The sequence below is a fragment of the Psittacula echo genome, assembly GCF_963264785.1.
Source record: "Psittacula echo genome assembly, chromosome: 5".
NCBI lineage: Eukaryota > Metazoa > Chordata > Aves > Psittaciformes > Psittacidae > Psittacula > Psittacula echo.
Genome location: NC_137739.1, coordinates 31485156 through 31509820, shown reverse-complemented (window position 1 = coordinate 31509820; position 24665 = coordinate 31485156). Strand labels below are relative to the sequence as shown.

Here is a 24665-nt window from a genome sequence, read left to right as displayed (position 1 = left end):
AGCGTTCCTCGCCCACAGAGGCGCTCTGCCCAGCCCCCACCAGCGCCTACCGCCAGGCCGAGGCCACCTCCCCGCAGGCCACCGCCTCTCCCCGCAGTGGCGGGCCAGGGACCAATCCCTCACCGGGAAAGGAGCGCAGCGGCGGTCCCGGTCCCTGCCCTCCTCTCAGCGTGCGGGAGCAAAGCCGCTGCCTCCCTTCACGCGCGTGCACCACCCACCGCCTCGGTTTGGCGGGGCGCGCGGTGGTGGCCCTTAGACTACCTGTCCCGTGGTTCCGTGCGGCGTGGAGGCGTGCCGCGGGCGGCGGAAGCAGCTGCGCCCCCTGTTGGTGATGCGGGGAAGGTCTATCCGGGCCTTTGCCGCTCTGTCTTCCTTTCGCGCCGGCGGCCGCTGTGAGGCGGCGGGTCCATGTGCGCACGGAGTGGCGCGGCCCCGGCTCCGGCCCCTGCCCTCCGCCTTCTCTTGTTTCCCTCGCCGCCATGGACCCCAACACCATCATCGAGGCCCTGCGGGGTACCATGGATCCGGCGCTGCGAGAAGCTGCCGAGAGGCAGCTTAACGAGGTGAGAGGGCCGGCGGGGCCTGGGCCCGGGGCCACGGCCTCTGCGATACAGGGAAGCGGGGTGTGTATGCGTGGCAGGGGGGGACGGGCGCGGACGGCGGGGTCGTGGCAGGCCTGTGTGAGGGGGAAGCCAGGCAGGGCTGACGGGAAGGGGTGAGGGCGCGGGGAGACGGGGCTGAGGGGAGCGGTGGGAGCGGGGTTCCGCACACACCACCCCACCCCGGTCCCCGAGCCCCATTTCCTCGCGCCCTCGGCTCCTTCCCGTCGCCGGGCCCGGCCTTGAGTCACGACGGCTGCGGGCTGGGCCCGGCTACCCGGCTCGCATTGTCCCCGGCACATGGCAGCGGGGCCTCCAGCCGGGGCCAGACCAGGCCATGCCGTACCGGGTGGGGCTGCTCAGGGGAAGGGGGTAAGCGGCAAAAAGCGGTCGACATTGGGGAGGAGTCCCCCGTTGCCTTTCCTGTGAGTAACAAATTACTTCCATTGTCTTCTTGCTCAGTCGGGGAAAGGGTAATCTGTAAGGGATGTTTAAAATTCTCGGTGGTGCAGGCCGCTGGTGGCTCAAAGGCTGGACCCGTTCCTGCCTAGGACTATCTAAGGGTAGGCTGTGGATGTGAAAGGCAGTAATCTGTCTTTGGGAAAGGAGGCACCAAGACCCCATCACTTTATAAGCAGAGCAGCCTGTTAGTGTAAGAGTGGCCTGGGCTGAGTTGGGAAGCAAATCCGACAGCCTGGCGTTATTTGGTGTTTGTACAAATCCTTTGGGCTCCGGGTTCATCAGCAGTTCTGCCAAGGTAGGTGTGCGTTATTGGTGTAGTATCGACAGGTGCCTGAGAGACGGGGAAGACCGAGTTCCCAACCCAGGTATGTCATCTGCTTAGACTGTATTCATGTGTCACACTGGGATATAAGAAAACCAGCAGGTCCTAGTTCCACATGTTTCAATTTTGGAAGAAGGCTGTATTTTTGTTCCATCTGACAGATGAAAACTTTTCTTTCTTGATGAGACACAACTATGAGACTTAGACATTTTGAAGAAAAGGGTGTTCTAGTTTTTGACTCAGAGAAAAGGTGGTAGCTGGAGGGAGGAGGTGAGGGATAAGCCTGTGTAGCAGGCTTGTGGTGCCTTTAGTTGGCCTTTTTCACAAATGTCTTTCTTTGCTGCTTTTAAGCAGACTTTAGGCCCAACAAAATACATGTAATGCAACAGATGTTCAGCAGAGCTTAGATAAAGGTTGGCCAAATGTTCTGCTGACAGTAGAGAAACTTTCAGAAACTAAAGGTATAGCTTCTGGTATTATAAGAAAGTGTAATTCAGCTGAATTTCCTGCATGCTGTTTAGTAAATGAATGGCAAATAAATATTAGGTACATTTGAAAGAGGTAGCTGTAAAACTACTCAATGTTTAATTGAGCTTTGTACAAAGTAGCTGGCTGTCTTCTCCATATGCTTTGGTAAAAAGAATTCTAGTGGATTTTATTTAAGCAAAAAAAAGAAAGCAATATAATTGCCGATAAAGACAATAATATATATGTAACCGTAAGCTGGCCTCAAAATGCCATTTTTTGTGTTACATGCATGTCGATATCCATATATAGTAACTTGCTTGAAATCTATTTTAGCTATTTTCTGCAGGTATTGAGTTGCTGAACGTCCAGGAAATTAAATTCTCTGCCAGTCGGGGTCTTCAGCAAATGGCTAAATCTGTTGCATGAAGGATCATGCTCACCAGCAGCCAGCTTTTGTTCACGCTTTGAATCAAAGCATCATGGTCTATCATGTACTACACAAGTATTAGATTGGTATAAAATCCAAATATCTGTGCCCCTTTAAAAACACTGGACATTATTGGACCAGTGCATAAGAATTGCTGTTGTTGGAAATGTAACCTTGCTGATCTTTCACAGACCTCTTGTGATAAAAATATGTATTAAACCCAAAATCTGCAAACACTGTATGTAGTTTTGGTCACATCGTTTTGCATAAGTTTATTGAAGACAGTTGCACCTTTGCTTGCAGGATACTGGTCAAAATTTGTTAACTGTTAGGGCACTTGTGTTACCACTTAATTTTCTATTTCAGATACGGAGGTCTCTTTCTCGGTAAAGATGAAACTGTACAGCAGTGAACGCTGCTCTTGCACATGGCCAGGCACACGCAAGTGTTTTTACAACTTAAGTTTAATAGTTGTCCTAGGTTGACCTTTTAGTTTAGTTTGTCTGAAGTGTCTCGAGCTGTTGAGACTGGTTTTCAGTAGAATGGTCATTTTACTTCATCAGAAAAGAGCATGCTCTGGTCAGTAATTGATATTCCTAATTAATGGAAGAGTAAAGATCTAGATCTATCTTCGTCATACCCTATCAATCAACAGTTTCTGCTGACTGGAGAGGGGAACCAGGCTGTATGAATTCTTGATTTATCAAGGCTTTGTTATTTTTCCCTTGACCTTGTCTAAGTCATGAATTTTTCTATGCTGTGTTTTTTCTCATTAAGTTATATCAAGTTATATTGCCTGCACATAAAATGCTGTGAGAACTTTCAGAGTTGAGATATGCTAAAAAAGAGGAAAAAAAAAAAACCAACAAAAAAAATCCCACAAAACCACAAAAACAATATTTCAGTACTCACAGTGGGAATAAATTATAGGGAATGATGCTACTAGCTCTTGGTCCAGCAGCTTCTCGTGTAGTTTCCAGCTTATGATGTACTGTGAGGTGACTGTCCATCTCTGTCCCTGTCTTACTGGGGAAAGCTGTCTTTTACAAGGGCTTAGAACCAGACTCTTCAAGTAAGCTACTGGAAAGCAGGAAGAAGATGTTGTTGCCTTTTGAAACAGTCTTTGCACTGTGTGTATAAAGTGTTTCTCAGAAATGGTGATGAAAATAGATATTTTTAACTATGCAGCTATGGAATAACACTCTGAAAATAATACACAGTGTTGTTCCATCTTTTAATATCAACATATTTATAAAAGCACAGTTGCTAGATAATACCTTCCTTTCAGATTTCTTTGTAATTCCAGGGAATTTCTAACTTAACTGTTACGTATGTCTTGCAAGTATCTGAGATCAGCCCCAGCGTGTTTGAGTTATTAAGACATCGTTTTAGACTAAAACCCCAATTTTTGTGTCTGAGAATATTGGAGGGAGGGGGAGCAATCCCCAGTAATTCATATTTCTTTTTTAAGACAAAGCTTAACAGAGTTTGTTTAGGAAAATGTTATCCTGTTGCTCTACTGAAAAGGTGCCTTTCAGAAGTTGTGTTTAAGCTTTTTCATGTTATATATGTTAGTATAAGGTATAGGGAAAGGAAAAACGCTTTAGCTTGTTGACTAGTCACTGTAGCACATCATAGGTTTAACAAAATGTAGCAAGGCCTAGTTCAGTGTCCTTGGTTGCCTGTTTAATAGATACAAATGCCATAATGATAGAATGATTAAATGACTGGACAGTAACTACTGGGAGCTTTAGAGTGAAAGGTTGTCAAAGGGGAAAAACCAAGGTGCTTATTACACAGTGACTTTCACACAGGAATTTTCAACTGTTTAAATGCTGTGTCTTGGGTACTTGGGGGTAGATGCTTATCCCCATCATAGATTTCTTTTGTTTTTTAATATTTTCTGACATGGTCTTCATGTCTAACACTTATGGTTACACACTATAGTATGAGTAGGAACAGAGCATGAGTTTCCTGGCTCTGATTATCAGATCATGGGTTCCCTTTTAAAGTTGTTGGTATGACATTTTACTGAAAGTACTGGATGATTTTTAATTTCCCTTATCTTCCATCTTTATATTTTGGTGCGTGCTGGATGGAGATGCTTTGGGAAAGGATGGTTTTAAATTGTACATATCAAGACTGGTCCAACACTGGAAAACCCCTTGAGGGCAATAAGGAACCAAGGGAGCTTTGTCTTCATTAGGAAGAAGCTATACTCCTGATGCGTGTTAACCAGTACAAGGTAAAATGCTAGCAGACAGGGCAACTTGCCACTTTCTCATACTTAGCAAATAGTTACTGTGTGTACTTAGCTAGCCCTTACTCAGAGCACATGCCTTTTTCCTCGGCAAGCAGAGGCTTCAGAACTTGGTGACAGTATTCCGATGAAATTGAGTATCAAGAACATTTGCAAGATCTGATAAATATGTATCTATTTTTTGTGCACCTTAAACTGGATTTATATGTACATTGTAGCTGTATAAGAGGTGGCAGAGCTAGCTTGCAAAAACTTTAGGTCAGAATTACTTCCACACCTGCTGAGTTCTTAAAAAAGAATTGAAAGAGTGCTACAGAGCAGTTGGCTGATTCAGCAGCCTTACAGTTCCTGACCTTACCTTTTTATAAGAAACGCCGATTGTTTCATCTCAGTGTGATGATAGTTGTGGTTCCCTTGTCCTGTTATGGTCTAGTTTAAAAATTGCATGTAGATTGTTTTCAAAATTGAAATGGGGGAATTGTGTTGAATTCATACTTTTTCAGCTCCTTCAAAAATAAGTTGTAGTCTTTATTTAAATATGTGCTACTTTGAATAACTGTATAAATAGCCTAGGGTTCTAGTGCAGCAGCATACAGTAAGTATTACTCTTCTGGTTTGCTTTTTTTGGTGACAGTAAAGGAGATATCTGTAGTAGTGTGTCTGTTACAGTATGTTAAATTCTTAATGCCTAAGAAGAATGCATGAAATTCTTCATACCTGAGACAAAGCTTGTTGGTTTTTTTTCATTTAGTGGCCTGCAGGTTATGCGAGATATGAGTAATTCTGGTATTACAGATGAATGTAAGTGATTTTAGTCAGCATCATTATAGGGGAAAAAATGCTTTTTCTGTATCGTAATTAACTGTTGATAGTTCATATGCCACGAAGTGGACTCTTGAAATTGAACTTCAAACTTGATTTATATTTCAGGTTATATAGCTGGCATAACACTTTTCCCAGACTGTTTTAGCACATGGTTAACAAACCTACTGTGCTAGGAAAAACTGTAGTGAAATATGCAAAACGATTGTATGTTCTGTAACAGTGATTGATACTAACAGACAGTGGTGCAACGTTTGTGGTCTGATAGAATACATTCCTCAGCTAGTGAGGCTGCATAGCAAAGATTGCTCTTGGGAACAGTCCCTGAATTCTTTGGCTCTTAGACAACAAAGTCATACCAGTGACATGGCATGTTGGAGGATTTGTAAGGGGGAAGGACTTGAGATGAGTTTTGGTTTGGGCTTTTTTTTTTTTTTTTTTTAATGTTGAGTTACATGTTGGGAAACAGACTTTGACTGTGATAGTGTGATAGAACCTTTTTTTTTTTTTTCCCAGTTATTGTAAGTTCTCTAAATTTTAATATTTATTTTAAAGGGTTATTTGTAGACAAGGAGCAAGAGGATAAAAGACAAAGTTTTACAAATGTCAAAACTTTAAAGTTATGGAAATAGTTTTGGTTCTCCATGCAGTTTAGAGTATGTGATAGCAACTGCTGTGAGATCCTGATTTTAATTCTCGCATCCTGGAGCTGTGGGATTTCCGTGTAGAATGACACTACTTGCTAGTGGCTTTCACTGAAGTTGCATCAGTGCACCCAATTCTTCTGGAGACTGTGGCATGCAAGGGCCAGCAGAGTCCTCTGCATTCCGATAGGGTTCCCTGATAGACCTCTAATAAATCTTCATTTGCAGCTCACCTTTTTTGTAGCAGATTATTCTGGCTGATCAAATGCACTAAAGCCAAAAGATAGTATTTGCATAGAATATGTACATAAAGTAGGTGTGGTGTGTTTTGTTTGGTTGGGTTTTTTTAGCAGTGCTGTCAGTGAAGAGGAACATGATGTCCCGAAAGGCTGTCATCTTTGGAGAGTAAAAATACTAATGATTAAAATAGATGAAATGAATGGGTGTTCAGTGTTTCTTAACGCTATAGATACAAAATCGGCATCTATGTGGTGTCTTGTTTTAATTTCAGATGTTTTTTCCAGGTGACAATGAAACATTGAATGTTCTTTCTAATAGTAAAGCAAACCAAGGGAGCAAGTGACAGGTTATTCTAGAAGCTGGGGTTTTATTTGACGGTTCATTACATGGATGCCTTCTTGTAGCTGTCCTTCCTGATCCCCACATTTCCATTTCAGTTTCTTTGGAATCAACCTTCCTTTCGGTGACATGGGAAGGTGATCATTGTGAAGAGTTTGGAAGTCCTTTATATTCCATAAAGAATGTATAGAAGTGATAATGTAGCTCTGTGTGAACTTTGTTATTAACTTAATAGATTAAGAGGAGGCTTTGGAAAGCACAAGGTATTTTACTTATGCTAACTTTTATTAAAAGCCTAAATTATTTCTAGTGTGAATTTCTGGTGTGTACCACTAAAGGGGATAAAGTAATTCATCCTCGTGGTTGGTGTCTGATGCTTGAGATGTTAATCAGGAAGATTTTTGCAAGATTAAAAAAAAAGATTATAGGTGCTTTGGTCCTATCCTTTAAAACTTGTTATGGTTAAAAAAATCCAGTGAACATATATTAATCCCACTTACTAATATAGTTTATGTTTCTAGGGAGCTTCTGTAGCGTGCTGTAGGCATAGGCTCAGTCCTAATTTTTTAATGAAGAATATATTTTGGTATTTTACGTGATTGCAGTGTGGCGGTTTTGCACTGTCTGCTTTTGGTTGCTGTTTGCTTTTAAAATTAAAATTTTACTTTTTTTATTAAAAGGATAGTTGTCATCATGAAAAAGGGAAGGTAATCCTTTTAAAAATTATAGGATTAAATGTTTTTCCATTTCAAATAATGAAATACATTGCAAATTTTTACTATAGAAAAGGTAGCCATTAGGTTTATCATAGTCTTTTAAGTCCACTTTATATAGACTGTAATGTGACCTTATTCATAGGTGAGTTAAAGGTTATTGAAATGGAAAGCTTTCTTCAGCAAGTTCATAGTAACACACAGGAGTACAGGAGTACTTCCGCTGACATTAATGTTAGGCATATAACTGAATACTGTGCTGAATTAGGGTCTGATGTCATTTGGTATGTGTGGCAGACGTGTCTGTTAATGTTACTTAAGATAACAAGGACCTTAACAGACTGGAGCTGTAGTAGAGATTAATACCAACAAGTGAATTAAATGTATTTATTCAACCATTATTTGGCAGTTGGAAACAAGTACTTTTTTTTTTTTTTATTTGAAAGTTTATTTTCTTCTTCATGACTTTGGCTATATCGGAGGGATGTGGGTCAGAAAGATTCGCGCTGATACTGCAGTGTCAGTTACTCACAATTCATCAAAACACACTCTACAAAATAAACATGTCAGTTGGACCAGTCATGAGGGTCTGTGAGCTTCTGTGGGTTTTCTATAGCCTGTAGACTTTTTAGTGCACAGCAATATTTTAATATTTTGGGGAGATCTTAAGTCAGGTTCATTCTTTGTTTAAAACCTGTTTTAAATAACAGGCAATAAAAACCAAGCAATGTTAATCAAGTCTTAGTACAATGCACCAACAAATGTCATGTCCAAGGCTGTCCCTTTTACACTGGTTTATACTAGAATGTATAGGAAATATTTCCTAGGGAAAGGTAAAGTTGGAGAGAAGAGGTTGGTGCTGTAGGAGTGAGCTGGGCAGTGTTATACACTCAAGAGTAATGCTGAAATTACTTCATGCTGTCAAAAGAGCTTTAGTCCTACTAGAAGAAGAGGTAAATTCTGATTATTTCTTTTAATTTTTTTTATTAATTTACTTTGCTGCAGTAGCCGAGACAGTAATTTATTTTTGATAAATGGATAGTGTAGTTTCAGTGGCTTTCAAAATACTGATTTATTTGCTTTATGTAAGGAGTGCTAACCTGAGGAACAAGTAGATAAGAGGTGTTTTCCTAAGAGTTTAACAGGTAAAGTTATGTAGCTCTGTGCAGTTGTCTTTGTTGATAGAAAGGCTGCACAATGTATGAAAATATTAAATTGTAAGTGAAGATAAAGCAGAAATATATCTTGGCAATTTGAATCAGTGTAGTTAGAAGGGACCTTTGCAGATCATCTGGTCCAGCTACCTGAAACAAAGCTGTTTAGAAGTTAGGTGAGGTAGATTGGGACTCAACTTGCCCAGTTGAGTTCTGAATGTCTCAGAGGATGAGGTCCCATAGCAGCCTCTGTGCACAGAATGTGCTGGACCTTGGCTGCCCTTATGAAAAGTAGGAATTTTTTTTCCTGTTGAAAAATAGGAATTTCCCTCACTGCAGCTCATGTCCATTGACTCTTGACCTTGAGGAAAAGTGTTTTCCAGTTATAAAAAGTAGAATTTCTTTTTTAAGGATCACAGTTTCCTTTTCTCAGCAAAATTCATTTAACATCTTGAGTTTTTAATGCTTAGGAAGGTGGGTAAAGGATGCTGTAATAATGTTAAGGTTAGTTTCCTTGTGTTGAAAATGCAATATTATTTACTGTATCAATGACATTTCTCATTATTTTAAGAAAAAAAAAACCCACCGTGCTTTTGTTTTCTTTGTAAGCGAACTCTTGCAAATCCTTGCAGGGTTGGTACTCTGCAGATGTCACTCCATTTAGGTCTCCTTACTGTTAGTTGGCTGTATAGTTATGTTAACAGTATGGTGTATAGTTATGGTAACAGTTGATGCAGTAGTGCATAAAATGTCACTTGAAGCTCTTTTTTCCAGAAAGATGTACTTTGAGTTGGACAGGCTTGCTTTAGGCTGGGCTTAGTTTTAAAATGTAGTTGCCATCTGTTTCTTAGATTATTTTATAATGAATTCATACCTTGTTAAAGGTCACCATAAACTTGCTGTGCTTGGGTTTTATGGCTATTTAGATATTATTCTTTCAAGTATTTGTTCTGAATTAAGAAAATGTTTGGGGACTGAAAGGCTGATTTCTGAAGCCTGTTTAATGATTCCTTCAAGTCGCTTACCTTAAAGAGTACGATTTTTCCTCCCCCGTGTTGTCTTGAGAATATAACAAGCATGAAGCTTTGGAATGCTTTGGTTGATTAGCTGACTACTGTGAAACTGTCTGAGTTGCTGGTATTCTACTGATTGCATTACATCCTGATAAAGATGTTACAAAACCTAGCAGGAGTATTCTAAAACTTAACAAAGTAAGACTAAATAATATTATTTTCTTTTTTTCCTCTCTACCTACAGGCTCATAAGTCAGTGAACTTTGTTTCAACTCTGCTTCAGATCACTATGTCTGAGCAACTGGATTTACCAGTGAGACAGGCAGGCAAGTTTTCGAATCTTTTTTTGTTTTTTTTTATACTCTATCTACTCTAATGGTGCACACACACCAGGATACTGTTAAAGAATCTTGATGGTTTTAATCTCAAATACTCTGAAGTTGGGAATTGCTTGAATTGCAGTCATCATGCACTGTATCTGCACCATACACAGAATAGGGAAGACAGAAAGAAAAGGTGTCTGGCTCTTCAGTTATTGCTTCCCTTTATCTCTAGTATATACTGGTCTTCGGGGAAACAGAATGGTTTATAATACTAGTGCATTTGTGCAAGGAGGTAATTTAACCTTGTACTGGTAATGCTAATGTTTCTAAGCGTTTTAAGTGGAAGAAAACAAATAATATCATTTGGAATCCTGTTGATTTGCACATGAGCCATCAGTAAAATTTTATATTGAATATTAGCAACTACAGACATCATCTTAAAGCTGCTATGATAACTTGACAGAGGTTTTTAATACGATACTTCAGTGTTTTTTCTGACACTTAAGGAAGTATGATCTTCATAGAGTCATAGATTACCAGGTTGGAAGGGTCCTCAAGGATCATCTGGTCCAACCTTTCTTGGCAAAAGATCACTTATTTGGATCTTCTGCATATTAAATTATTGAAAGTCGTAGCATAAGTCTAACTTGCATTTTTATCTACTGCCTTCAGTGTAAACCAATTAAAACCCAAAGCAGTCTTTAGAGAGTGGAGACAACTCAAACTAAACATAGCTTACAAACAGTGCATATTTTGCAAAGCAATTAATGGCATGATAAATCCCACTGAGGACAGATTGAAGTCTGCATCATTTGAGTCTTGCAATAGCTAGTATCTGCTGAATGTTTCTTTCATTTGCACACCTTTTCAGAAACCCTTTGTTTTCTGAATCTTCAAAATGTGCATATGAAATTCGGGAAGGGAATTTGCTTTGCGGATTTGTACATAGAGTTAGATCAATAGTAACTTTGTTGTTAATTTGTCATTTGAGATTTCCTGTTGCATTTTATAAGTCCTTTTCTTTCCAATGGCTATCATCTGTATTTTGTCACATAAGCAGTTTGGTTTCAGTTGTCAAATGGTAAATGCGGGCATTTGTGCCAGCAACTTGATTGCTACAAACTACTGTGGCCCATAACCTTGGTATAAAAGGGCTCTGTTTCTTCTTAGTGTTCACTCTGGTATCACAAACTTAATTAGATTTTTTTTTGCTTACAAGGGATGTCTGTAGTTAGTCATTAGTATTGATTAGCTTTGTTGTCATAAAAATACCAAGAAAGTAATTACAAAGGATTTTTCAGAAGTGTGTTGCTAAAATGTTGTACAGCTGTTTATCTGTAGCACAGGTAAGAGCAATGTGCTTAGTATTTTTATGTGAAAATTTACAGAACTAAAAATACAGACATCACAAGAAATGGGTAAAAGGGTATCAACTAGTAGATTATTAGGTTAGTAATTTGCATGGCTTATGTATTTTGTTTCTCCTACTCAGGAATGGTCAGTGAATGAGTCCTTTCAATCAGTTTTGTTCTAAAATGGATTTTTTTTTTTTTTTTTTTTTTTTTTTTTTTTTTTTCCAAAATGTTTTTGTTCTTTGAATGGCCATCAGCTGATTTGCCACTTCTGTCTCACAGGGGTTATCTACTTGAAAAACATGATAACCCAGTACTGGCCAGATCGTGAAACTGCACCAGGAGAGATTCCACCTTACTCCATCCCAGAAGAAGATAGACACTGTATTCGTGAAAATATTGTAGAAGCCATTATTCACTCTCCTGAGCTGATCAGGTATACAGTTATAAACTGTACATGAATTGGCTGTGGTTTCTGACCACTGGGTTTTTGGGGTTTGTTTTTGCACAACTAAGATCACTTGCATGCTAAGCATTATTATCATACACTTTGTATTCTGAGCATTAAACTAATTTAAGTGAAAAAATAGTTTTCAGCTTTTGTGGCATGTAGAAATTTAAAGTTCCTCAAATACTAATTGAGGATATTGAGAATATTAAGCAGAAAGAACAGAACCTAAACCTTCTAAACAAAACTTGAAATTAGTCTAAGTTTGGGCAATATTGGCTGCTTCAACACTACTATAAAATTATTAAAATAATAGTAGTAAATTATTTAATCATGTGCATTTGTTTTCTAGAGTACAGCTTACTACTTGCATTCACCATATTATCAAGCACGATTACCCTAGTCGCTGGACTGCAGTTGTGGAGAAAATTGGATTTTATCTTCAGTCTGACAACAGTGCTTGTTGGCTTGGAATTCTTCTTTGTCTTTATCAACTTGTGAAGAACTATGAGTAAGTTTTTTCCGCCTTATGAAAAAGCAGAGAATTAATACATTTGTGTGTATTTTTGGTATTCTGTATGTGCATTGTAACCATGTAGGACTGCATATGGGATTGCACAGTGGTGATAGAAATCTACTTTTAGAAAATATTTCTGGATACTTGCTATGCAAATGTTGGCTTATGTATCTTCTCCACTAAAAAAATTACAGAAAAATTGCTTTCATTAAAGGTTTGAGATCAGGAAAAAAGGGCTATATTAAAGCTTTAATTTGGTAGTTGTTTCTCTATGGATTAATCACAGTAAGAAAGTCTGCCCAAAATCATGACTTTTGTGGAAAATGAGTATTTATTTAAACCAGATTTAGACTCCTAATTTGTACTTCAGTTATCAGTGACAGTAAACATACAGAGATTTCAATATGTGAAATCTTGAATGGTAGGAAGTTCAGAATTATTTTACGGACTTTGGTGTAATCATTTTGCTAGCCTCATCCAACCCATTGTAGGAAGTCATTATCAAAGCCTGCTGTTTGGTATGCAAGGTACTGGGCTATGATATAGGTTAATGTTCTTTGTATCTGGTATTATGATCAGGGCTTTAAAGTAGAGGTTGCACTTGAGGTATATAGAGTTTACCTACTGCTGCTGACATGTAGGAAGCTCACGTGAACTGGATCAGAGAAAAATGCAAACCTGGAATCAGGTAACTGTGGTAGTGGAACCGATGGAATCCACAACTTAACTCTTTAAAAGCACTGTTGTGCTTATAATATTTAGCTGTTGGATTTTTGGAAAGTAAATATCTTGGAGCTTTTAAACTTTTTTCCGCTTCCACTTCCAGACAGCAAGATTGAATGGCTTCCCTCTGCATAGCCATTTTTTCTGGTCTTTTTTAACTGTGCCTTTTGTGGAAATGAGAAACTGAGTTTTCCTGAGCGACATTTAATCCTTTTATATTTAGGTTTCTATTTCAGAAAATACTTGGCAACTATATTATTGGATGGGATTTTGGAGCTCAGTGGTCTCTAGTAGTTTTACAGGACATGCCATTTGGCAGCAGATTGACTAGGCTTTGTCTTATATTTCTGCAGATTGGCAGTACTTATACTTAAGTATTGATACACTTGAGTATTGATACTTAATATTAGTGAAAAGTCTATCAAAAATGTATTAAAAAATCCAAACAAACCACCAAACCAAAACACAGTCCTCCAACCCCAAAGTCTCCCACAGGAGTCCAAGAGTATTACAGCATTAATTTCTTAATTTCTTAGTAAAAAAATAAGGCTTATTAATTTCTTGATAAAAAATAAAGCTGTACAGTCTCTAAGTGATACTTTAATTTGTTCTTATTGTTATCACCAGTATGGACAAATCCTATTCTGCTGTGATAACTCTTGAGTTAATAAGTACTTTCTTCTTTACAAATTAAAAACTGGGGAGAAGATTTCAAAATCCAGATTAATTTCCTTTCATGAATATTGAAATGTTTTGAGAAAGGAGGTGGAGCTCTGTTTTCAGCATAGGCAAACTGGTGGCCTGTCACCAGCATGGAAAGGTCTGAAGTACTATTTCAGGGGAGGCTGCAGTCAAAGCCTGCTCAGTCTGCTGCATAGCCTTGAAACATACATCCTCTACAAAATTGTTAGATTTGGGCAAATTAAATGGTAAGATGTGGTGACCTGGTCTAATGGGATGTGTCCCTGTCCATGGCAAGGGGTTGGAAGTAGATGATCTTAAGGTCCTTCTCAACCCTAACCACTCTGTGTGAAAGACATCAATGGTAAGCTGTGAAAGTATACTTTGGTCAATGTCAGTGAAGTAACCCAGCTTCTGGAAATACATTTATAAATTGTGAACTCTGATAAATGTCTTTCTGGAATTGTACTGACTACCCCAGCAGCTGTAATATTGTCTGGCTTAGCTTTATTTCAAAATCTGTGAGAAGGAATGGCAAATTGTTTGGGTTTGGTTTTTTGGGTTTTTTTTTTTTTAAATCGTATGTTGTTGTAAACTGTAATATAACCTACTTGTGTCTACACTGGGCAAAGGTGGACTTCTAAAATTCAAAAGCTACAAAAACAGCTACAAAACTAGTTTGTTCTTATCTAAAGGTACAAGAAGCCAGAGGAGCGGAGTCCTTTGATAGCTGCAATGCAACATTTTCTACCAGTTCTGAAGGATAGTTTTATTCAGCTCTTGAATGACCCATCTGATCAGTCTGTCCTCATCCAGAAACAGATCTTCAAAATATTTTATGCCCTTGTCCAGGTAAAAAATAAACTTTGTATAAACTTCATCAGTAATTTAATTTAAAACTTTTCTGTATATTTTTTGTATATATACTTTTCTGTAAAATTGTAAAGTACAGAAATGTTAACAATATTAGATTACACCTAAATCTTTCCTCTGCTACTCAACGGTGGTATGAATCACAGGTTTTTGGCATGCTTAATTGTGTTGTACTTCTTGTATATTGATATTCCTGGTTGACATTAGATAGAATTTATGCATGCTATCCTCTAAGGTAGAGTGCTTGCTGGAAAACCAGAGGCCAGCCTATATAGAAATACCAGTGTAAATGCAGCAGTTTGGAATTAAACTGTGAATATGGTATTAATAGCTTCAGAAATTAGTGTAACATCTCTTTAAGTAGAATCTTAGCATTGCATAAGCAGAATGAATTGGAGAAAAGACTTCTAGCACCTTTGAGGATATTGAAGATATAGACTAGGATGTGTTAAGTTCTTTTAGCCTGGTTTTCCAAGTAACTTGCTGATCTTTAATGGTAGCTTAGTGTGAACAAAGATTTGGAAGAGCTGACGTTCAAACTGTGGAAGTAACATTATTTTCAAATGGTTTTGTAATAACTTCTCCCACCCCCCTTTTTTTTTTTTATTAAGTACACGTTACCTTTGGAGTTGATAAATCAGCAAAACCTGACTGAATGGATAGAAATCCTGAAGACTGTGGTCGATAGGGATGTACCAGCTGTAAGTGGCTTTTGGCTATTTATGAATTTAATCTTAGATGTTTATCATTCACTAGAATGGTTAAAAGTTTTAACTCTGCATTGTTTTTCTCAATAGATGCCAAGAAAATATTTTTTTAAGCTAAATAGGGTGTTTTAAACAGACTAGACAAATTTTGAAATTGTGTAGCTTGTATGGGAGCTCTGTTGTTTATGACTTAGCACATTATAGCAAATTATAATATATTACTTCAGCTTCTTGTTTCAAGAACTTGTTCATCATTTATGCAGCATATATCAAGCAGTGTATTTTTAGATATGCCGTACTTTATACTTCTATTAAGCTAGAAGTGCAAGTGACAGGTTAAAAGCAAAATATGCTATATAGTTATTCAAAATACATATAATTTGAGCTTTTGTGAATAGTTGGTAAATTCTTTTTCTTATTTTTTCTTCCCTTTTTTTATTTTTATCTCCCCTAAAGGAAACTCTTCAAGTTGATGAAGATGATAGACCTGAGTTGCCTTGGTGGAAATGCAAGAAGTGGGCTTTGCATATCTTAGCTAGGCTTTTTGAGAGGTATTTTATTTTCTATTGCTATTTAAAAAAAAAAAAAAAAAGAAACAAATAAATATTCAAGTCAATAATATTGCTACACCCTTTAATTTGCATACTTGCTTCTAATTCTAGGTATGGAAGCCCTGGTAATGTTTCCAAGGAGTACAATGAATTTGCCGAAGTGTTCCTGAAGGCATTTGCTGTTGGCGTTCAGCAAGTAAGAAACACTGAATGTGGGGGGTATTAACATAAGTTTAGAGTTAGTAGTGATTTCTTATTTTCTTATTTTTTTAAAGGCTTCTTGCTTCACAACTGTGGGTTTTTAAAGTACGTTGGTATGGAAAGCACTGACATCTGGGGTTTAAAAGCACGATTATAAACAATTGCTAACTTGCCATGTAGGACAATCCACTAGAAATAGCCTGTGCAGCATTGATAATCTGTAAATAGGTCTCATATAATAAGCCCTCAGATGAGCTTCAGATTATTGCTACTAATTTTTCTCTTTCTGGAAGAGAGAGTTATAGTATTCGTGTGGTGTAGTTTACCTTCTTACCTTTTAACGCTGATAAGTTCTTGTTTGACTTGAAGTCAGTAAATACTAAGCTTTTAGCTTTCTGCAGAAGCCTGATGATCAAGCACAGGTTCACTTACAAACAGGTACGTCTGATGGTCAGCTTCCACTCATCTCCCTATCTGGGAGTTGCCACTTCAACTGGGTCTGTTATACACGGTTCATCTTCTAGGCTATAGCATTTTCTAACGTGATGTATTAATGTTATGCCAAACTGGAGTAACTTCATGATTCAGATAGTCCTACATGTGGCAGCAACCTACAGGTTTTCTGGAAGGGACAGGATGGATTGGTGGGGCAGGAATTGTCATCTACGTCACTTATAGCGCAAGTGTTTTTAAAGTCAATAATTTGAACTTTTTGAACTAGCAAGAAAATTCCCATCAGTATTGGGCAATTTTTGGATCTGAATCTCAGCTCCTGCTGATTTCTTTCCTTTTGAAGCTTGTTTATTTATTAAAAAACTTCAAGTAGTTTTTGTAAATTTTCCTCATATTGGCTCAAATCTGTTTATATTAAGGTGATAAGGTTGCAAGTGTAAATAGTTCATGAAAATCTTGGGGATAGGAGTGTTTTCTTCAAAGCCTTTATTTTAATCAGGAGAAGAACAGATCTTAGATCAGTTCCAGGTTTCTTAGTTTTCATCCCTCATGAAATCATGATGCATTACAGGACTTCAAAAGTTGGAAAGTTATCTCCTGAATACGTGGTTTTTGAAGGACATCCAAAGTATTGAAAAGGAAAAGGGCATTTGTCACATTAAGTGTTAGGAAATATATTCCAACATTCTACTCACACAAGTGGAGTCAGCAACACCTTCTGAGGTGCTCATCTGTCACTTGTAGATGACATCAGACATAATTATTACATGTTCTTCAAGACCTTACTGGTTGCTTTGCACTTCCAAGATAAATGAAGTTCTGACAAAAGCCTGTATGGGCAAAAGAAGTCTTTGAAAAGATTCATTTAAACAGTTCAACAAAATACTTTTTGTCTTTTCTTTACATTTTCTTTGAATCAGTTTTGATCCTTACTGTTACTGCATCTGAGAAATACCAAGAATTTAAGTCTTTAAAGAAAATTGCCAAAAAGCAGTACCTTAAAATGCTTGCAGTTTCTTCCTGTACAATAATGTAACTTGTTTAGAAAGATAGATTATTTCTGTTATTGCTGTCCTCTGTTTCTGTACAGAAGATAGATCTTGGATGTATGCTGGAAGAAATTGAATCGTTCACATAAAAGTTATGGAAGATTTTTTAACAGGATGTATTTCTATACATAAAGTGAAAATCTGTGAAATACTGAGGAATACAAATACTGATAACATGCTTCACTGAGCTCTTTACTTGCCAAAGTGTGTGCACCCTTTTACTAAAGGAGTAATAGATAAATGTGGTACGGGATTAAAGATTGTTCAGGTATAACCTTGAAACATAATGATGATAATATTCTCATAATCACTTTGATTATTCTTTGTATCTACTCTATCCTTTTGTCATTTGCATTTGACACACCCCTCAACAAAAATAAATCCAGTACATGCAGCAGTAGTTCCAGCTAAACTTCTTTAAGCTTAGCCAAAACAGGCTGAGCTGCCTAGCTGGAATACCTTGATTTTTATCCCTTTTTGAAAGACCTGATGGCCACAGTTAAGCCCTGGTTGAACACTACTGCCTGGTTGTTCATTTGGCACAGCTGTGGAATTTGCTTTATTTGCCCCGGACCCTCCATCCCACATTCTGCTTTCCCTCACTGCAATTCTTAAACATTTTCTTAATTTTCTTAATTTCTTATTGCATCTGAATCATGAAACTGCTTAGATTTATGAAAAGAGAGGACCAAAAGATTTGTCCTAAGTAGTGTGTCTGCAAAGACATTTGTTAGGCCTCAGCTTTGTCCTCATTTCCAAAGACTATTCCCTATCCTTTCAAGGACTGTTGATGAATTCAGGTTTTTCTGTGTGCTGTCCTGTTACAATGGAGAATATCTCTCTCAAAAAAAAACCAACCCAACATTCAGATCTGTCTAAAATTTAAGTACACCGACAAACTGGACTTTCTTGCATAAGCTTTTCCACAGAGAAGACTGTATTATAATATGGTCTATTTTGCTGAAGACCCAAGATTACTATTTTCACCTAGAACAAAGAACCCCTAATGTATATGTTTTAAGTCATAGAATAGTTTGAGTTGGAAGGGACCTTCAAAGATCATCTGGTCCAACTCCCCTGCCATGAGCAGGAACATCTGCAGCTAGAGCAGGTTGCTGACGTTCAGCCTGGCCTTGAATGTCTCCAGGGATGGTGCATCCACCACCTCTCTGGGCAACTGCGCCAGTATTTTGCCACCCTTATTGTAAAAAAAATTCTCTCATCCAGCCTGAATCTCTCCTCTTTTAGTTTAAAACCATCACCCCTCGTCCTATTGACAAGGCCCTCAACAGGCCCTGCTAAAAGGTCTCTCCCCATCTTTCTTATAGGCCTCTTTTAAGAACTGAAAGGCAGCAATGAGGTCTTCTCAGAGTCTTCTACAGGCTGAACAGCCAAATCTCTCTCAGTCTGTCCTCATAGGAGAGGGGCTCCATCCCTCTGCTTATTTTTGTGGACCCCCTCTGGATCCTCTCCAACAGGTGCATGTCTTTCCTGTGGTGAGGACTCCAGAGCTGGGATCTCACCAGAGCAGAGGGGCAGAATCACTTTCCTTGTCCTGTTGGCCTTGATCTTTTGAATGCAGCCAAAGATATAATTGGCTTTCTGGGCTGCAAGTGCACATTGCCAGCTCATGTCCAGTCTTTCATCCACCAGTATCCCCAAGTCCTTCTCAGCATGGCTGCTCTCAACCCCTTCATCCCCCAGCCTGTATTGATACTGGAGGTTGCCCTGACCCAGGTGCAGGACCTTACGCTTGGCCTTGTTGAACCTCATGAGGTTCACGTGAACCCACTTCTGAACCTTGACCAGCTCCCTTTGGATTGCATCCCATCCGTTGGGCGTGTCAGCACACATCTAGAGCATAAAACCATCTGTAAAGCCAAGGATTTCATGGCGTGTGACTGCATCTTCTTTAAACTCAAGTGTGAGACATCACCTTTGGCAGAAAGGCTTCAGTGCTTCTGTAATAAATTTTTCAAAATAATGGATCTCTTTCCCAAAATGTTTTCTTGGTGATGATATAGATTAATAGATATATTTTCAGGTTTTAATTTTTTAAATCTTTTTTTTATGTGAAAAATGAAAGCTTGGAAATGGAATTTGTCATTTCCCTCCAGTTGGTGCTGCTGCTTTTAAAGGTGCAGTGTTGCCACTGACTTGGATTGGGCTACAAGGAAAACCCCCTTGCATTATCAATACCAACCTTTCCAGTGAGCTGGAACTTAATTACTCGCGGTGGTCACATGACCATTTAATGTCCTTATTTTTGGAGAGCCATGGCATTACCAGGACATGGTAAATATCTCTGTATGGTTCTGAATGCTACCTCAGGAGAAGAATTGAGTCCAGAAAGCCAAGGGGAACTTGGGAGTTCATCATTCTTCATCCACGTATATTCTTCATTCAGTGTCAGTGCTGTAAGGCCGAAAATAGGCAACAATCAGTAGACTGTGTGAGTGTATTTTATCAATCCAGTGTTTGGGCATGAATTTCAGCCCCCCAAGAGCAGCCAGATAAAAGAGTAAATCTCTGAGGAGAGGTCTCCTGGGCTGTGTTGGTGGTGAATTAGCATGTATGTTTTGTCTTAGAATCATAGAATAGTTAGGGTTGGAAAGGACCTTCAGGTCATCTAGTTCCAAGCCCCCTGCCATGGGCAGGGACACCTCACACTAAACCATGTCACCCAAGGCTCTGTCCAGCCTGGCCTTGAACACTGCCAGGGATGGAGCATTCACAACTTCCTTGGGCAACCCATTCCAGTGCCTCACCACCCTCCCAGTAAAGACTTTCTTGCTTACATCCACTCTAAACTTCCCCTGTTTAAGTTTGAACCCGTTACCCCATGTCCTATCACTACAGTCCCTAATGAGGAGTCCCTCCCCAGCATTCCTTCCCTCCAGTGTATCAAAGCCACACAGCTTGGTGTCATCGGCAAACTTGCTGAGGGCGCAGTCAGTCCCACTGTCCATCTCACAAAGATGTTCAGCAAGACCGGTCCCAACACCTATCCTTGAGGGACTCCACTTGTTACTGGTCTCCAGCTGGACATTGAGCCATTGACTACAACTCTTTGCGTGCAGCCATCCAGCCAGTTCTTTATCCACCGAGTGGTCCACCCATCAAATTGATGTCTCTCCAATTTAGAGACAAGGATGTCATGTGGGACAGTGTCAAATGCTCTGCACAAGTCCAGGTAGATGATGTCAGCTGCTCTACCCCTGTCCGTCAGTTCCGTAGCCCCATCGTAGAAGGCCACCAAATTGGTCAGGCAGGATTTCCCCTTAGTGAAGCCATGCTGGCTGTCACCAAGCACCTGCTTGTTTTTCATGTGCCTTAGCATGCCTTCCAGGAGAATCTGCTCCAAGATTTTGCCAGGCACAGAGGTGAGACTGACTGGTCTGTAGTTGCCTGGGTCATCCATTTTCCCCTTCTTGAAAATGGGGGTTGTATTTCCATTTTTCCAGTCATCGGGAACTTCACCTGACTGCCATGATTTTTCATTAAAGGATTGTATTTTTAAAAGATGTGCAGAACCTGATGTGAGCTCCAAATCGCCGCATAAAATTAACAATGACATTTAGTAGAAGGATGAGTCAGTACCCTTTCTAATCTAATGAATAAAGAGGGGTTTCTTTTGTTGGACATAGAGGGGTTCTTGTATAGGATTGTGAGGCAGGGTAGAATTCTTCTGGTTAAAATGGTCTGTGTTCAGTATAAGCTACTGATGAGATCTGATTTTTCTAGGTGTTGCTGAAGGTGTTGTATCAATACAAGGAAAAGCAGTACATGGCTCCTAGAGTTCTGCAGCAAACACTGAATTACATCAATCAAGGAGTGTCACATGCAGTCACGTGGAAGAATCTGAAACCACATATTCAAGTAAACCATTTTTGGGGTTTAATGCTTAGGTGACTCAGTAGTACATTAGTCTGTATGGTGTTTCTAGCCTTGCTACAATTCAGTTCTTGGGGACCTATGTTATAAATCACTGGTGGAAAGAGTTTAAGCCTGTTTGGTGACGGTTACTCTGGTACACGAGCAAAGCTGGGTGATGGCCTTTTTTTTGTTGTCAGTCCTTTGTGCTTTAATATATGAAAGTTTACAGTGTAACACAGCAATGCAACAAATTTGGAGATGGTGTTACCTACTGAATTTATGGCATTGAATTATCTCCACATACCATTATCGAAAGCAAATATAATAGCTTGCGCTGCATTGCAGTTCTGCCTTAATTTAAGATTCCTTTTTTGTAAGGTGGCACTGCAATGTCCAAATACATCTTAGGTGAGGAAGTGATGGGGTGGCAAAATCTGTGAAATACAGGGCAGAATATAAAGATTGATTTAGTGGTTTTAGGCTGTCTTCAACTCCTTTTTTTTTTTTTTTATTGCAGGGAATTATCCAAGATGTTATTTTTCCATTGATGTGCTATACAGATGCTGATGAAGAGCTCTGGCAAGAAGATCCATATGAATATATTCGCATGAAATTTGGTGAGAATTTGAAATCTTCTCATGTGAAAATACGACTTCGCACAAAGGATTGGGTTTTTTTGTGAAAATGGGGGTGGCTTTAATCTTCAAAATAAAATAAAAAAAAAGAGATAAAACCAGTTCATATTAGCCAACTAATACAGCTTCATATAGCTAACTTCTGGATATAATGGTAGAAATGACAGACAACATAGTCAACAGGTGTTTCTGCGCTTGAAAAAGTAGCTAATTTTGGCAATTACAAAGTTTCTGTTGTAAGACAAAACAGTCAATGTCTTGCTAACAATAATTGCATAAGTTTAATGTTGTTAGACATTTATGCTTTACAACGGCTAGTATTTCAAGCCTTGGAGTTTTTACAATCTTAAGGAAATTCACACATGGCACAGTTCAGAACAGATTTACCATAATGGCAAATGAAACATTATGGAGTAAGCCTAGCATTCCAGACTTGTCTTCTGTGGCTTGCTACTTTGTTGCTGAGGTTTGCTGTAAGTCTACGCAGCCCTTTCAGGATGTGGAAGAAAGAAGGTAATTCAGTCTTCCTGAACAAATTCTTCCATCTGCTGGAACTTTTCTGTTGTCTAGAACAAGAAATCTTGATGGGTTTGGGAGTTTCTTATCCCTCAGGTCAGAGGCAGACCTGTAAACAGTACAAGTATTACACGAGGCGCTGATAATCCTCTTCTGCAGAGAAATAAGAAACTGAGCATTTTTAACTCAATTATGTGTGCTTGCCTGCATAGCAAATACCATGTATGTCAATGCTTCTACCATTGAAAAAGTTTTATCTTAAGGAGAGCAATTTCACACTTTCATATCAGACATGTAGAGAGTCAGCGATCATGAAAAAGGTGAAACATATATTGGGGATCTCCAGCCATGTGTAGCTGTTGTTTGGGCTGGAATATCTGTTTTAAGAAGGGATGATTAACCACCTGAAAAAAAAAAAAAGGAAAATTGTTGCTCTTTGGTTTCATATTAAATCATTAGATTACACTAGGATCATGAACTGTAGTAAAAGACCAAGTTTCATAGCTGTTATGTGTTTACTTCATAGATGTATTCGAAGACTTCATTTCTCCAACAACTGCTGCTCAGACATTATTGTTTACATCATGTAGTAAAAGGAAAGAGGTAAACTATTCAAGGATTTTACTTAAATACAGCATTAGCTTATAGCTATAATTTATAGTCTCCCTTTGCTAATAGACCTACTGATGAAAGTTTTACTTTTCTGCTCTGTCATATCATAGCACTTTAAAATTTACAATTTCTCTCAAATTTATTTTGCACTAGCCATTATGTGATTATTGTATTTGCCAGTTGCCATAGGACCTATCAAGAATGTTGTGTGTTGATAGCAAAGACCTAAAGCATTCTCCAAATTCCAGACTTGCAGCAGATTATTAGCAATTTAAGCATTTCAGAGCACTAATAATGATACCTGAGATGACTGATTGAAACACTTTGACTAACTTTACATGTAATTTAGGTCTTGCAGAAGACAATGGGCTTTTGTTATCAGATCCTTACGGAGCCAAATGCTGACCCTCGGAAGAAAGACGGTGCTTTACATATGATTGGTTCTTTGGCTGAAATTCTCCTAAAAGTAAGCATAACAGATCTAGTGGTTATCTTGGTTCTTGCTTGCCTCCTTTCTTTTCTTTTGCATATAGTGTCTTAGAAAAAATGGAAATAGCTCTGTGAGTTTACAAGATTTTGAACCACTGCCATTTATTTTTTTTTAAAGCTGTTGAGTTGAATTGGTTTTGTTCTGTTGTCAGCTTAATTACACAAATTTTATTAGGTCGTGTACAAGTTCAGGTCATTGTTTTAAGTTCCTTTTAAGTTCTCTGCTTTTAATAAGAATTGCTACACTGTTTCCAGGGTTGCACTTTTTTTGTGAAAGAAAGGAAGGGGGAAAAAAATCCATTCAATGAGAGGCCGTTGATTTGATGAGAGCTTTTCTGTGTATAGAAGAGAGGAAATTAGAAGAGAGTGGAATTAGCAACCTTGCTCAATTAGAGTGGTAGCAGAAAAGATGCAAGGCATGGATTTGGCTCTGATATTTGGACCATGGCTCTGAGAAGCTGCCCTGACCACTTTTGCTTTCATACCAGAGTACTGTACTGCCAAGTGAAAGGTGTCTGTAGGAGTCAAAAAATGGCAGGAAAGAAGTGTCGCTATTTTGACTGAAAATTCTAAAAGTCCATGTAGGATCCAAGTTTCATTATAATATGTAATTTCATTGTTGCTTAATGCAGTTTAATAAAGGGGAAAAGCTAGAAGTCTGAGGGTTTTGTTACACCATTCACACTTTATATGTCACCTTTTTTTAAGGGTTTAGAAATGCATTTTTATATGAATTTTAAACTAATGCATTTCTATTCATATTCTAACAGAAGAAGATATATAAAGATCAGATGGAATATATGTTGCAGAATCATGTGTTCCCTCTCTTCAGCAGTGAGCTGGGTTACATGAGAGCACGGGTAAGAAAGTGTAAGATTTACTGTTAAGACACTGTCTGTTCTGACTGAAGAGTTCAGGAATATGCTTTATATGTTTCCCTCTTAAAAAACATACTCCTTTCTGTACCTTTTCTGTAATAAATTTTATGCTTATTTCTAGTATAAGTCTTTATGTGTGATTATAGATAACTACTGTGTAGCTCTAAAATGGCTGCAGAATTGTGTGCATAGTTTCCCATCTGTGTCTGGTAGTATGGTCTGTTTGTGTTTTGCATTTAGACTGTACTGCTCACACAAAACCTGCGGCCAGAGATGAATTTGAGATCATAGTACTGGCTTAGTGATGTCTGAGAGACA

At 38.7% G+C, this 24665-nt stretch overlaps 1 protein-coding gene across 3 annotated transcripts in view; it reads left to right on the top strand.

Moving 5' to 3' along the window:
• Nucleotides 1-390: 390 nt before the first annotated feature.
• IPO7 (importin 7) overlaps nucleotides 391-24665 on the top strand; it is a 41539-nt gene continuing 17264 nt past the window's right edge. The window contains exons 1-13 of one of the 3 annotated variants that reach the window (XM_080617203.1): nucleotides 391-563; nucleotides 9708-9789; nucleotides 11421-11574; nucleotides 11939-12097; nucleotides 14203-14359; nucleotides 14992-15081; nucleotides 15544-15638; nucleotides 15750-15834; nucleotides 21086-21220; nucleotides 21735-21834; nucleotides 22895-22971; nucleotides 23330-23446; nucleotides 24240-24329. In XM_080617203.1, the coding sequence (XP_080473329.1) occupies nucleotides 480-563; nucleotides 9708-9789; nucleotides 11421-11574; nucleotides 11939-12097; nucleotides 14203-14359; nucleotides 14992-15081; nucleotides 15544-15638; nucleotides 15750-15834; nucleotides 21086-21220; nucleotides 21735-21834; nucleotides 22895-22971; nucleotides 23330-23446; nucleotides 24240-24329 (1425 nt within the window). In that variant the 5' untranslated portion in view covers nucleotides 391-479. Of the gene's footprint in view, nucleotides 564-609; nucleotides 624-985; nucleotides 1025-9707; nucleotides 9790-11420; nucleotides 11575-11938; nucleotides 12098-14202; nucleotides 14360-14991; nucleotides 15082-15543; nucleotides 15639-15749; nucleotides 15835-21085; nucleotides 21221-21734; nucleotides 21835-22894; nucleotides 22972-23329; nucleotides 23447-24239; nucleotides 24330-24665 lie in introns of those variants that run through there. The other 2 variants (XM_080617204.1, XM_080617205.1) reach the window with 2 other exon arrangements.